The 14,486-nt window shown below is 44.5% G+C and overlaps 1 protein-coding gene across 1 annotated transcript in view; it reads right to left on the bottom strand.

Moving 5' to 3' along the window:
- Positions 1–2,258: 2,258 nt before the first annotated feature.
- Positions 2,259–14,486, bottom strand: part of HEPHL1 (hephaestin-like 1) — a 34,532-nt gene continuing 22,304 nt past the window's right edge. Inside the window, exons 12-20 of the mRNA XM_010578266.1 lie at positions 12,206–12,419; positions 10,403–10,542; positions 9,433–9,573; positions 6,264–6,370; positions 5,593–5,815; positions 4,712–4,851; positions 3,935–4,094; positions 2,540–2,617; positions 2,259–2,461 (exon numbers count right to left, since the gene is read on the bottom strand). Coding sequence (XP_010576568.1) covers positions 2,259–2,461; positions 2,540–2,617; positions 3,935–4,094; positions 4,712–4,851; positions 5,593–5,815; positions 6,264–6,370; positions 9,433–9,573; positions 10,403–10,542; positions 12,206–12,419 — 1,406 coding nt within the window. The remainder of the gene's footprint in view (positions 2,462–2,539; positions 2,618–3,934; positions 4,095–4,711; positions 4,852–5,592; positions 5,816–6,263; positions 6,371–9,432; positions 9,574–10,402; positions 10,543–12,205; positions 12,420–14,486) is intronic.

Genomic DNA, 14,486 nt, shown 5'->3' on the forward strand with positions numbered 1-14,486 from the left:
CCTTAAGAAGCTTGAACTAAGGACCTTCTCAAACACCTTATGGAAATGTAAGTAGGCTATATTCATCCAGGTCTCTTATCTATATGTTGAATCCTTCAAAAACCTCGCCGAGGCACAATTTTCTTTAAGTAAAAAGAAAGCATTGATTCTTCCATGATCTGTTCTGTTCCTTTGGACACTTTTCTGTTTTGTTTTGTGGGGTTTTTTTTAAAAAAACAGTTTCAGCCAGCTTGCATTATGTGAGTGTCAGAGCTGCTTATTCCTCTGGGAAGTTTTTAAAGGTCGATTGTATATTTGTCACCTTCCAAGCTTTTGGTGCTAGGGCAGTTGCCAGCTGCTACCCAAGTTCATAATCCAGATTTGTCATACTCGGGGGCCTGTAGCACTCTGTGGAGAACACACCTGCCCTGGTAACTTCTTCGTTTTGTTCTTTTGTTCATTTTGTTGCTTTACTCTGTTCCCACCGGTGCTTCAGCCCAACACAGATGCTGTCCTTCAACACAGGTGTCGGGGCACAGCTGGCCATGGGGCAGGCAGTGGTAAACTCAATGCTTTCTGCTTTCTGTGATGCTTCACGCTGTCTTTCTGTGGCAGGCTGTGTCGCCTGGACAAGCAGTGGTGACATCCTGAGGCCCTGAGGACCTTTGGAGGCTTCGTTCTTGTTTCACAGCTGCCATCCAGCTGAGAAGCATGCCAGGCGAAATGAACTGTGCCAGAAGGTTCATACAAATAACCAGATTTTTATTGTCATTGTAATCACTTTGTCTGGCTAGTTTCTATGGTCAAAAGGTATTTATGATTCTGTTTCTAAAAAGTCAGACACATTAGCTACTCTAAAAGGAAAGTACCAAATAATTTCCTTTATTAATAGCGTATGTTTAAGTGAAAGGCTTTAATTTTGTAGGTATACAGAGAGCAAATGTTCTGCACAGACAGACAGTGTTTTTGCACAGAACAGGAGACCTCAATTTTAATGTTTACAAAACAGAAAGATGGGATGGCTTAGAGTATCATCTGGTTTTGTCAGCTCAAAGGGAAGGTTTAGAGGATGAGTCTAGAGGTGTTTATTGCTATGGTGTAACTTCTGTTTGGGCTCAGTCCTGCAGTTCTACCTCACGTGTGTGCTCTTAAATGACTGGGGAAAACAAAGAATCGAGAAATAACTGAAAAATATCCAAGAAACTTCAACATACTGGTTAACTGGACATCAATCCAGGACACCATTAAGCTCAAGAAGAATGATGGGCAGTAAAGTTTCCTACACTTGAACATACTTCAAAACACAGAAGTGGAAAAAATAAAATAAAAAAACCCAGCAACTTGAATTTACATTCAAAATCAATTTTGGACAAACAGTTTCACAGACCTGTTTGTTCTGGCATTCCTTTGCAAGAGCGGTAGCTGACGTGAGCAGGCAAGAATGAGCATTATCTAATTAAAAATGAGCTATAAACATTCAAGTATCGTTAAACGTGGCCTGATTCTGCCTGTCTTCCTTGCAGAGCACAAAGATCAGCCTCCTGATGGCTTCATTACAGGTGGGGAGTGAGGTGCTACTTGGTGCAAAGAAGAGGTACAGAATCAGGACCACAATAAGCAGCAATTACAAAGTCAACTAACTTTCTCAGAGGTTGCTCAGGGCTAGATTTTTAAAGGGATTAACAAAAGCTGTTAGAAAATAATAACAGGGTCACTGCTGAACTCCATCAGGTGCTAAAATATATTGGTAGGTCCCTAAATGCCTTTAAAAATCTGTCCCCAGTGCACAGTTTCCTCATTTAGCAGGGAAAAAAAAAGAGAATTGCTTAAATGTCAGTGAATTTATTGAGCCAGACTTTGGGAAAACACGGGGACTTCCAGATTAACACCTGCTCCTTCGGAAGCCGGCACGCTTAAAACAGTCCCTGGTGGTATTTATTCCTTAATGTGAACCCCGTGTTTCTGCACAGAGCGCATGGATGCCATACTGCCCACTCCTTACTCCTGTGGAAACCCTGTGCAGCCGCTGTGGATGCCAAGAGGTGTGCTGCCCTGCTCGGCTGCCAAATTTGATCTTGGACAAAGCTCAACTGAACTCCAGAGGAGTGGAAATGGTGATGGGTGGTACGTGGATCTTGGAGCCGAACGCTACAGCTCATGTTTGCTCTTGTGAGCACTGGCTACGGGGTAGGACTATCAGCATATGTCTTGCTCCAGTTTTATTAGCAGCATGTCATGAAATCCGGTGCGGCTCTGTGAATAGTGCTAAAAGTGGGGATTTACGGGGAATCTGTTAGAAGTGCACTTTTGTCATGCAGAGCCATGTAATGGATCCTGCTTCCTTGGCGGGTGATGAGCCAGAAGATGATTAATACTGTTGACAGCAGAATAAGTCCAATGAAAAAAAAGGCTGTGAGTATCAGGCTGGCTTCTCCAGAACTCAAAGTTTTGCCAAAAAAATTGCCCCCTTTGCTGTCATAATCTGTTAAAAGAGAAGTAGTTCATGAGAATCTATGCATGAATCTGAAGAGTTTTAAATGACATTAAAAAAAATCCTTACCCTTTGTAGTGGTTCCATTATTTGCAGTAGTTGTATTGTATGCTCCAGCTGTGAGTCCTTCTGAAGGAGCTTCCCATTCTGTGCAGAGACAGAAAAAGCATAGTTAAGTTGAAAACCTTAATAAATACTTCTTTTTCTTCTGCAAAAGTAGTGCTGATTTAATTTCACTTAGTTCTACCTTGCTGATCTGAACAGAAATCAGCACTGCTATTACTCTAGGCAGCTCCATGGGCAACGTCCCCCTTCTCTGTAGGTGTCTCTGTTACTTCACTACTTACTGTAGTGACAGGACAAGGGGTAACCGTTTTAAACTGAAAGAGGGTAGATTTAGATTAGATGTAAGGAAGAAGTCCTTCACTGTGAGGGTGGTGAGGCACTGGAACAGGTTGCCCAGCGAAGTGGTGGATGCCCCATCCCTGGCAGTGTTCAAGACCAGGTTGGATGGGGCTTTGAGCAACCTGGTCTAGTGGAAGGGGTCCCTGCCCGTGGTATAGAGGTTGAACTAGATGATCTTCAAGGTCCCTTCTAAGCCAAACCATTCTACGATTCAGATCTGCATTTGCTTTTTCATTTGAAGTTTCACAGCCCGCATGAATATGTGGTATAAAATAAATTCACCTTATCAGAGGAAGGAGTATTTTGGCTACATTTGGCATTATATTTGTCATCCTGCTGCTACAGGGTTAGAGGTACGAGGTGCGCCTGCTGGCACGGTTGCAACCCCTGCGGAGGAATGTAGCAAGCACAATGGGAACCCAGGCAGGAGGTGCTGGATACAGATGTTTAGTGAAATTATGTGATGTGGGGAGGCTTCACAAAGCACTTTAGTCTTCAATCACAAGTTGTGGAAGGGACCAGCACCACTCAAAAAGCCAACTTTTCTTAGTCAAAGGATCATCTATTTCTTGGACAGGATGAAGAATCATTTTCTGGAGCATCTTGCATCTCATCTGGCCTCTGCCTGTGCAGGAAGGAGCTCAAATAGCTCTGGGAGCCAGCAGTGATTGCAGGGAGGAACCACCACCACACCAACCTGCGGCCCCTCCCGCACACCCTGTGGCAGCAAGGCTGAAAAATAGCTTTGCAGTTGTTTTCTGCACCACCTGGGGATGACTAACGGTCTGCAGGTTGCCACTGTCTTAGAAGGACTCTTGTGAAGCACCAACTGCTTTTAAGTTGCAGCGTGCAGCAAAGATTACTGTCTTTGCCATGTCATTAGGGGTGTTTGTCCTGTCCCTAGATGATGCTAACTAGCCATGGCAGTAATGTACAGGTGCTTCCCACCAGCGTGCAGGGTGCAGCAGTGATGTTAGCTCTCCTCCTTTCCTCCCTGCCTTCCATCTGATCTGCTGCGATACCACCTCCAAGTCCTAGGACACGTTTCTGATACTGCACCTGACTTATTGATGGTGTAGGTGGTCTCCATGCCGGCGTGGATGTGATCGGCTACATGGCAGTGCAGAAGCCACGTTCCAGGGTTTTCTGCTAAGAGTTCGACTGTCTGGAAAGTCCCAGGAAAAAGGTCATATACATCTCCTCTGTGGTCCTTATCTGTCTGTGGCAAGGCAAAACAAGCATCGTGAGAGTTGTGCCTCAAATAGCCCCCACAGGCACTGAAATATTCCAGTTAAACTTTCAGCTCCTCAAGGCAGATCAAACACTTCTTGTTACATATTTCTAGGGAGCCTCATCCAGGGAAACTGTGGTCTGTGGACACCTCTCATTTAATCAATTAATTAATTAACAACAGGAGGCCCTTCCTGAGGGCTTCAAGTGCTGGTTGAGCACAGGTATTTCTCTGAAAGACAGATTTTTTTAGATAGTCCTGCCAGTGGCAAGCTGTCACAACATAAAAACCACACTAAGCAGGCACAACTCTCTGGTTTCCTCCCTATATCTTCCCTTATACCCATGGGTAAATGTGCATTTTAACCCACCTAACCATGTCCTCTAATAGTGACATTTATTCATGTTTCATAACGGGCTCAGAATAGTAGAAGCTTTGCAAGGATCTCATTCATTTTGTATTTCCTTCACATGCAAAACTCCCACAGACCTCAGCATCAGCCCAGGGCTCTGTGCCCAAGCTGCAAAACAAGGCTAGAACCTGGACTTTTTTCCAGAAATTTCCCATCACACTATGAAGGTTTTACTTTGATTAGTTTTACCAACCTTGAAGATGAAGGTCTGCGCATGGAAGTGAACTGTATGTATATCCACTTCATTGCCCATTCCTATCAAATACCAGTTTGTCCTATCACCTTCATTCATCGTTAGACCCAGAAGACTGTTATAAATCTTCCCATTGATTGCTGGAAGAATGACAAAATAGGACTGATTAATAACTAGCCATGGTACAGGTGACGATAACCTCCACTTCAGGCACCCTTCACACTTTCTCTCCGGGAAGAAGGGGTGCCCAGGCAGAGAGGGGACGGGCATGTGTGGCCAGGGCAAGGGATCTCCATAGTGACCACTGCCATTGCAGGAAGACAGTCACGTTTTTGTTTCAGTTTCCAAATCAACTAAGTGCACAGCAGCAACCATTTTTCTGTCTCGAAAAGCATCGGATAGCTTTTTTACTGGTTGAGATTGAACTCCTGAACAAACAGGATTTATGCTGAGAAACTACATGGAAAAAGAGGGAATAGAGTCATTGCCTAAAATGGGTACCATCTGTAGAAAGTTTGGTTTGCCAGGGCTGTTCCTGACCCCGTCCAGTCTGTTCTGCCTGGCTCCTGGGCTGGTTGTTACTACAGCCACAGTTTTAAAATGTCATCCTTACGCTCCTACAGAACAAGCCTGCAAGGAACACAGCTCCCAAATGACAAGGGAAGTCTGGCAGGGCAGCCTTTTTCCAAGAGTATGAGATTAAACTATCTTGTTAGAAAAATATCTTGGCTGGGCCTCGTGAAATCTTTTTGTTTCCAGAGTTCCAGTTTATGAAGTTGTCACATGGTTGGGTAACTGCAGGCTAAGTCCAATGCCTTCCTAAAAGGGCTGTGAAAAATAAACCTCTGTCCTCTTGGCTGCTGCTACCGAGTCCTACATACCATGCATGCTGTTGCCTTCTACAAAGTCCTTAGTGGAATTAAAATCATCAGGATTCTTATGAAGGTATGTTTCAATATTTTCTTTTAAATACCAGGATTCATTTTCATCAAACACCATAAACAGAAGAGTGAATTCACGATCAATGTCTTTCCTTAGACCTCTTTCATCTAGAATTCCTTTTCTGCAAACTACAAGAGGCCCAATCAGACCACTGTATGTGTCCTGAAATGAAAGAAATATATGCATTACAAATTTTCAGTTCATCCAGTTATGAAATAGATACAGATTAACTACAGATTAAATAAAGATGAAATTCCATTTTCCTATCAGATGAGAAAAAATCATTACTCTGTCTGATTAGAGATATCTTTCTCTACGTGTCCCTATGTTAATGTACTAAAGCAATGCTTTGCCTTCACCCCAAATCCCTTCTACTGTTCTTTAAGGAGGGAATCATATTACTATGGTGTGCCCTTGGGGATTTCAGTAGCTTAAATTACCCAGGCATGTGCAACTGTTATCAAAGAGGACAAAGCATCTAGCTCTGTAAATTGTTCCTCTAGCCTGTGGTCCTTGCATGAATGTGAAGCAGGATACTTTCAGAAACATTATGCAAGGCAGGATGCTTTAGCCAAAGGAATGTAATCTTTAATGACCATTTCTTGGTTACCTTCACAAAATTCACTGTTGAATAATAAACCCAAGTGATACAGTTTGGATCTGTTTTACCAGGGCCCGATCGTTCCGGAACATTCCACCTGTAGGTGTTTATTTCCCCTGAAACAGAGAACAATTTTACCAAGAGCAGCTGAGTATTAGAGGCTTTGAACAGTATGTAACTGAGATCTGCTACCCTCCCCATCAAAAAATGATCTGCATCAAAACTATCTGTGGAAGCATGCAGCAATGGGATATGGATGTGATTCTGCCTTCCAGGAAGTCGATGAGATTCCAGTGGTGTAAATGAAGGCAGGCAGACCCCAGAAAAGGAGATCTGCAAATGATGCTGGCAACAGCGGCATCCCACAGAGGGAAGTTTGGAGACAGGACTCTTCATATTTCTCCTTGGGCAAAACTTCTAGCGGATCAATGATCTTGGATGCCGATGCTTAAGGTCAGTTGAAGATGTTGGGAGCCAAGGTCCAGAAAATGTTTCTTGGACTTTGTCAGTCGAAAAGGGCACAAAGATGTGGCAGTTGCCACTGGGATTTTGCAGACGGTGCTGCGGCAGTGTATCAGCTCTGGGCCAGGAGAGGAGAGCTGAGTAGGTACCAACCTGCTGACTGCGAGCTACAGGGGGGTCCTTTCCTTTCCCAGCCAAGCCCCTGCTCCCCAGCAACTACCGGAGAACCCCTGTCCCTTACCAAAAGCCATCACCTCTCCACATCCTCCCTGAGCAGAGATTCCCTGACCTCTGATTTTCAAAAAAACCCAGAACAATCTGATGGGGAAATTATCTATTTGGATGAGGATCAGTTCTCTACACTGAACACAAACACATCTGTGTTCAGATGAACTGCCTGTGCTGTGTTTCCCTGCTTTGTTTTTTTGCTGGTACTGCAGGGGAGGGTAGGAGACCAAGATGTGGTCAACACTTTGCCTTTTTAAGTGGTGGAGAAATGTTAAACCAGGCGGTCTCTGACCCAAAAATCTTCCAGGGTGATAAAAGCCAAGAACAGCTGGGGACATGCTATGAATCGGGGGAAAACAAGGAAATCACAGAACTCTTGGCCATGGTTTTAGTGCAGCCACAACCCGACAGCTGCCAACAGCTGTGGGAGTCAGGGTGAAGGAGAGTTTTCAAGCTTAAATGGTTGTGAAGTGACTGAGCCTAGTTTTGTGTCACTGAACCACTACACCATTTTGATGAATCATGCAATAGTGAGTTTTATCATACAGCAATAACTACAAAAAAAGAAATGGTGACACTCAAATATCATACTATATGAGATGGGTTGCACGTAAGTGTTGCAATGTCATTTAATCTTACAGAACAAGCACCTTCTGCTCATTACAGCATGGGTTTACACACTTCAGCAGCAATCAGAAAGGCTTTCAAGACACAGCACTACACTAATAGGACAGGAAACACTAACAAGAAACCCCTTGGTCTCAGAAGCATTCATGCCATGGAGGCATACACCACGGAAGAGTTTGTCATCCCCTTGTATCTAATCTACACGTCATCACCCCTTTATAGAGGGCATGATGTGAGAAGAGACCCTGGCCATGTTCCTTCACCACTTCCTTGTTTTTTACTCCTCACTTCAGGATGTTTGGAGGCTGTAGATGGAAAAACCTCTACTCTACTTAAAACCTGAGACACTTCAGATGGCATCAAAGACCTATATTTGAAGTGCAAATGAAGCATAACCCCTGAAAAGACTGATAAGCAAGAGGAAAATGGATGTTTTTTTCCCTTTTTGCTGCTGGGTAAGTGGAGGAATGGACAGGGAAAGGACAAAGCTGTGGCAGCTGAGAGCTGTTTTGGCTTAGGCTGCTATGGATCTGCTCTCTGCATCTCTTTACCATGCCACCCACAGTCTCTTTAGGAGCTGGCAGTGCTCTCGGGAGCACAATTTAGCAGGACATAAATCTGACTGATGACTGGTTCAGGATTTAGTAGAACTAAATGGGCTCTGGGAATCTTGGGGTGAGCAGTCCAGCCTGGCCTAGGAAGACAGACAGCGAGGCTTTCTAGGTGATGGTGGGGGGGACTGAAGCGCTCAGGAATTATTCTTGGTTTTAGGGACTTGGTTTCCGTGTTAATTGCTGCTTCCAAACTCCTAAGGAAAAGACTGTCTTTAGATCTTGCTGAAGAGTCTTTTCCTTTGGCTTACTGTCAAAGGCACTTTCCCTGGTCTAACTCGTCCGAAGCCTGCTCCCATGTGGACACAGGAGACATGACAGTAGTGTTGCCAGCGTTACACCTCAACTGTCAACAAAATAGCATCAACAACATCATGGAGCAAATAACAAAACAAGGGAATCATATAAATCAGCTCCTTTTAAAATATATTTATATATATTAACCACAGGTATTCATTCATCAGACTCCAGCAAGGCAGATGTTGGCTCACATTTGGCCATGAATTTCTGTGTGATTGTACTGTATCAATATAGCTATTTACAGGAAAGAAATTTCAGCTTGCCAAGAAGTTTAGTACATCAGAATTTCTTTTCATTTAGTTTTGCACTGAAACTCACAAATACTTTTTAAAAAATTGTATGGGTGTTGGATAGTGAACGTATGTACATTTTGGATTGACTATAATGTCTGGGTTTGAGTCTTACTTCCTACTAGAATATAAAACCCAACATAAAAATTGAGGTATAAAAATTTTAACAGGTATTTTTCTATATGAAAAATTTCAATGCTGTGACAACTACTTTCCACTATTTTCCTCACTAGAAACTGAGGCATACTTGGTAGAGAGAGGCAGAGTTAATATTGCCAACTGCAGCTCTACCACCGACTTTCTCAATTTTTAAAACATTTTCAGAGTGTCAGTCTGGAGCCAAATGCAGTGCTGGCTTACATTTCTCTTGCCATGATTATGCGCCTGCTTCTGGCTTTTTTGGAGGTTGTCCAATGATATTGCGTTCCTGTTTCTACCCCTGGTAGGAACAAAGGGCCGTTCTCTGCCCAAACATGCTCACTTGATCAAGAACCTACATGTATAACAACACAGAATTGTATCTGAATAAACGTTGAGTGTATTACGCCTGGAAGAACATATAGGTATGCATAAGCTTGAAAGAGGGATTATCATTCTTACGTTAAAATGCTTTTATATACAGCCTTTGTAGCTCAAAGAAAAAAAAAAGAAGAGCCTTACCGGGGAGGGTAATTGGTGTCTCAGGTTGTTCTTCACAACCCACTTCCTCTATACCATGTGCGCTTATCGAATAAGGCCTGCTGGCTTTGTTCTTAAATATGATCAGTACAGAGTCACCAACCTCGGCATGGAGTAACGGCCCTAAATTAAACCAGAAGATGCTGGTGATTAATGCTGCTTTTCTGAATTGAACAAACTTTCAATAGCTTGGCCTAGGAGAGGAGCCAAGGTCTTTCTCAAAACACTTGGGCTTTTCTATTCTTTCATCAAAGCCATCAAAATTGGTTTGTTATCTCAGCTGATGAAAAGCTCCCTATTTATAAATAATCTTTTTTCTTTTCAGTCAATGAGAAGAATTGTTCACTCTGGAGACAGGTGTTTGGACAGCTTTTTAAGGATAACTCTTGTGCATGGTTTTTGTATCTTCCAAAATTTTACTTCTTAAGCTGGTAGCAGCTTTTTTATTTTAACTTTTTTTTTTACTTTTGTACTGCAAAAAAGGAAATGTCAAATATATTACTAGACAGTGTTGACTACTTTATGGCCAGTTGTTGCCCACTTCTCACCCCATAAAAAACATGACCTGATGGTTATTTTATGACATGCATAAAATTTTGTCTTGCCCAATTTCAGATGCAAATCTAGCCCCTTAATATTGACTTAATCTCCCTACAAGTGTCTCCCCCATGTTACAGGCTCTGAAGGTGAATCCTGGAATTGCCATTTTGGCATCCTCCCTGTTAATACTCCTTAGGAAACTCCTTATTCATGTTTGAGAATGAATTGTCTAATTTGGAAAGCATCTTTACCCTCAGCCATTATACAAATTGGGTGTAAAATCACTGATAACCTGGAATAGGCATCAGTGTTCCTTGTTTTCCACGTTAACAGAGCTGGAAAAACTCCTAGTTTTTGGAAAACAATCCTCTCACTCGTCAGGCTCAGTCTGTGAGCCGTGAGAGCTACTTGCCCAGGATTTCCAAGTGTTCCTCCTCCTCTGTCCTCACTTTGCGCTGCGTGAAGTTGCTGTTTGTGTACTCCCTGTAAACCACCTTCTTGTATTTTGAACCGATCAGATCTTCCGCTTGGCTCAGGAAAACATGCCCATAGCTGCAAAATAAAAAGGCAAAGATTAAAAGCACTGAACCTTACATACCTAAAGACTAGTAACTGTTGTGTTACTCACAACAGATGTGATAAGAATGTACAGCTTGGTCCAATGTGCTAATTGATGCGAAGCCCTGGGTGCTGCAAGAGATTTTAAACAGCAAATAACAACAGTTATAATCTTCACTAAATGTACATCCTCTTCAAACAGGTAAAGCTGAGGATACCTTGCACTGACCACAAACTTTTGGGAACACAAATCCTTCACCAGAGAGCTGTCAGAGCAGAGATGAAGTTCAAGCTAAGAGCGGGTTTGGCCACTCTCTCCAGCTGCGTCCTCCACTCCAATAAAAGATACAGCCTGTCCCTGCAAACCTGAATCCTCTTGCCACGCTGGCTGCTTTCACTATCTTGGCTATTAGTCAACTACAGGAAGATGATAACCGAAGCCTAAGTTGCAAAAGCAAATGCCGTCATCTGAGGTAAGAGGGACCTGCTTTACCCTGTCCTCCTGCTGCGATGTACTGCGCAGGGCTGGATGCCTTCCCAGCATGAAGATAAAGTGAGAAATGTATTTTGCCTTCTGCACCTGGCAGAGGATGTTTTTTTTTGTGCCCTCCAGGTTTGTGCAGTCACCCACAGCTTGTTGCTGCTCCCGTGGCATCCCAGCGGGCTGACTCGCCAGCAGAGGACACTCGCCACCAGCTGCAGAGGAGAGCATCCACTCTCTTCTGAGAGCAGCTCTGCCTCCTGGCAGCTCATCTCCAAGGTGCCCCTGGCAGGGGAGTTGCAAGGTTGGCTCCCAACATACTAAATAAAAACAAAAAAAATGCCCCAGGAATACTGCTTACTGTAATAATATACTGTTTGTGCAACAGCAGCCTTTGACAATACTGGAGTTAATATTTTCTTTAAAAGTGCTTCATCGCCTGTGACTCTTCAGGTGTATTTTCTACCAACTCCACCGTACTCTTCCTCTTTACAGGGTGCAGTTTCCCAGCCACTTTTCTAAGGTTTACTTTTGGAACATGTTTCTCGTTCCTTTTTGTTTTCACCAAAGTGGTCTCAGAGATGTCCCTATGCAATCTGACCTGGAACATGTAGCTTCTGCACATGCTTTTTATTCCATAGCACAGTGCAGTGTAGACATGATTCACTTGCAGTGGTTACAGTGTCCTGATTTTTCCATGGAAGCCAGGGGCTACCACGCTGCCGTGAAGCAGGCTCAGCACCTCCCTAATGCATCTGCAGTGCTTGCTGGGGCTCACATCTGGGTCACATCTGGGCTCACCTGGGTTTCTTTTCTATGAAAACCAGAGCACTGGGATGGGGAGACTGGGGAGCGTGAGGAAGGGAGAGGAGGGGCTTGGGGGGCATCATTGTAGGGTTGAGCCAGGGCTGGAACACACATACAGATTTAGGGACTTGGAAGCCTTCTTGGGTTCAACAGCATTACAAGACACTCTGAGACAAAAAACATCTGAAAATGCTGCCTATAAACCAGTCTAGTCTCAGAGGTTATCACTTTATAAATACATTTTCTCTTATTTGTTTGGCAAAGAGTCCCTCCTAAAAAGTACGAGGCTGGCTTTGTGAAAGGATGCTTCAAAGTTTCCCCTCCACTATGAGTGTGCCCCATGCCATAAGCATTTTTTGCTTTGGGTACCTTTCCTCATTGCTGCTGACATTGTAAATCTTTGGTGCCGAGCTCTTATTTGAGGCATAGTCCCACTCCACCTCCTCTGCAGCGATGTAGTACAGCCTCATGGCTCCGTGTTGCTGCTGGGAGCGGGTGTTATTACGGCAGCTGCTGACCTCGTAGAGATGTTTCATCCCGCCGACAAAATGATCAAAAGTCCTGCAAACCACTTTGAATGTGCCTGGAAAGGAAAGTGCAAGAGATTTAGGCAATTTAAAAACTTTAAAAAGCAGCTTGGCAAATTAGGTCCTGTGCCTTGTACATCTGTGATCTGTCCTCAGACAAATCTAATCTGTGATGCTATATGGAAAGGCAAGTGAAGGGGATGCTTTCATAGAATCATAGAATTGTTTAGGTTGGAAAAGACCTTTAAGATCATCAAGTCTAACCATTAGCCTAACACTGCCAAGTTCACCACTAAACCATGTCCCTAAGGACCACATCTACACATCTTAAATACCTCCAGGGATGGTGACTACACCACTTCCTGGGCAGCCTGTTCCAATGCTTGACAAGCCTTTCAGTGAAGAAATTTTTCCTAATATCCAATCTAAACCTCCCCTGGCGCAACTTGAGGCTGTTTCCTCTTGTCCTATCGCTTGTTACTTGGGAGAGGAGACTGACATCCACCTCACTACAACCTCCTTTCAGGTAGTCATAGAGAGCGATAAGGTTCTCCTTAGCTCTCCTCTTGTTGCTAATCTATTTATAGAAACATTTCCTATTGTCTGCTACAGCAGTATCCAGATTAAGTTCTAGCTGGGCTTTGGTCCTTCTAATTTTCTCCTTGCATAAACTCACGACATCCTTGTAGTCCTCCTGAGTTGCCTGCGCCTTCTTCCAAAGGTCATAAGCTCTCCTTGTTTTCCTGAGTTCCAGCCAAAGCTCTCTGTTCAGCCGGGCTGGTCTTCTTCCCCACCGGCTCGTCTTTCGGCACATGGGGAGACAGCCTGCTCCTGCACCTTTAGGATTTCCTTCCTGAAGAAAGTCCAGGCTTCCTGGACTCCTTTGCCCTTCAGGACTGCCTCCCAAGGGACTCTCTCAACCAGGCTCCTAAAGAGGCCACTGCCCTCCACAAGTCCAAGGTAGCAGTTCTGCTGACCCCCCTCCTTACTTCTCCAAAAATCAAAACCTCTTACCGTGTTGTCATCGCTGTGCCCAAGACAGCCTCCAACCATCACATCACCCACAAGTCCTTCTCTGTTCACAAACAACAGGTCCAGCGCCTTCCCTAGCGGGCTCCCTCACCAGCTGTGTCGGGAAGTTAGCTTCCACACACTCCAGGAACCTCCTGGACTGTTTCCTCTCTGCTGTACTGTATTGCCAGCAGACATCTGGTAAATTGAAGTCCCACACGAGAACAAGGGCTTCTCCCAGCTGCTTATAGAATATTTTGTCTGCCTCTTCATCCTGGCTGGGTGGTCTATAACAGACTCCCACCACGATATCTGCCTTGTTGGCCTTCCTCCCGATTCTTACCCATCAACGCTCAACCCTATTGTCACCATCATTAAGCTCTAGACAGTCAAAACACCCCCTAACATACAGGGCTGCCCCACCGCCTCTCCTTCCTTGCCTTGCCCATCCCTTCTGAAGAGTTTATAGCTATCCATTGCAGCACTCCAGTTGTGCGAGGCATCCCACCGTGTTTCCGTGATGGCAACTATATCATAGTTTTCCTGCTGCACAACGGCTTCCAGCTCCTCCTGTTTGTTGCCCATGCTGCGTGCATTGGTGTAGGTGCACTTCAGCTGGGCTATTGACCCCGCCACCTTTTGCGGGGGGAGAAGCCCTAATTCCTACGTGACTATTCTCAGGCGCTTCCCTGGTTTCTAACACATCAATAAGCCTTGTATCTTTGCTGCCACGTGGATCTCCATCCCCTACCTCCACTGACATGGCAGAACGAAGGGCCTAGCCAGCACACCGTCCCTCAAACATTGGTGTGCCAGCCCCAGGCTTACCTCTAGTGAGCCTGGGTTTACCCCTTTCAGCCTTCAAATCTAGTTTAAAGCCCTCCCAATGAGCCCTGCTAACTCCTGTGCAAAGATCCTTTTACTCCTTTGAGACAGGTGTACCCCATCTGCTGCCAGCAGGCCTGGTGGTGTGGAGACCAACCCATGATCAAAACACCCAAAATTCTGCCAGTGACACCAGGCTCGGAGCCAGGCATTGATCTGCTGGCTCTTCCCGTTTCTTCCCTCATCATTCCCTGCAACTGGAAGGGCAGAGGCGAACAACGCTTGCG

The sequence above is a fragment of the Haliaeetus leucocephalus genome, unplaced genomic scaffold, assembly GCF_000737465.1.
Source record: "Haliaeetus leucocephalus isolate CR32 unplaced genomic scaffold, Haliaeetus_leucocephalus-4.0 Scaffold616, whole genome shotgun sequence".
Classification (NCBI taxonomy): domain Eukaryota; kingdom Metazoa; phylum Chordata; class Aves; order Accipitriformes; family Accipitridae; genus Haliaeetus; species Haliaeetus leucocephalus.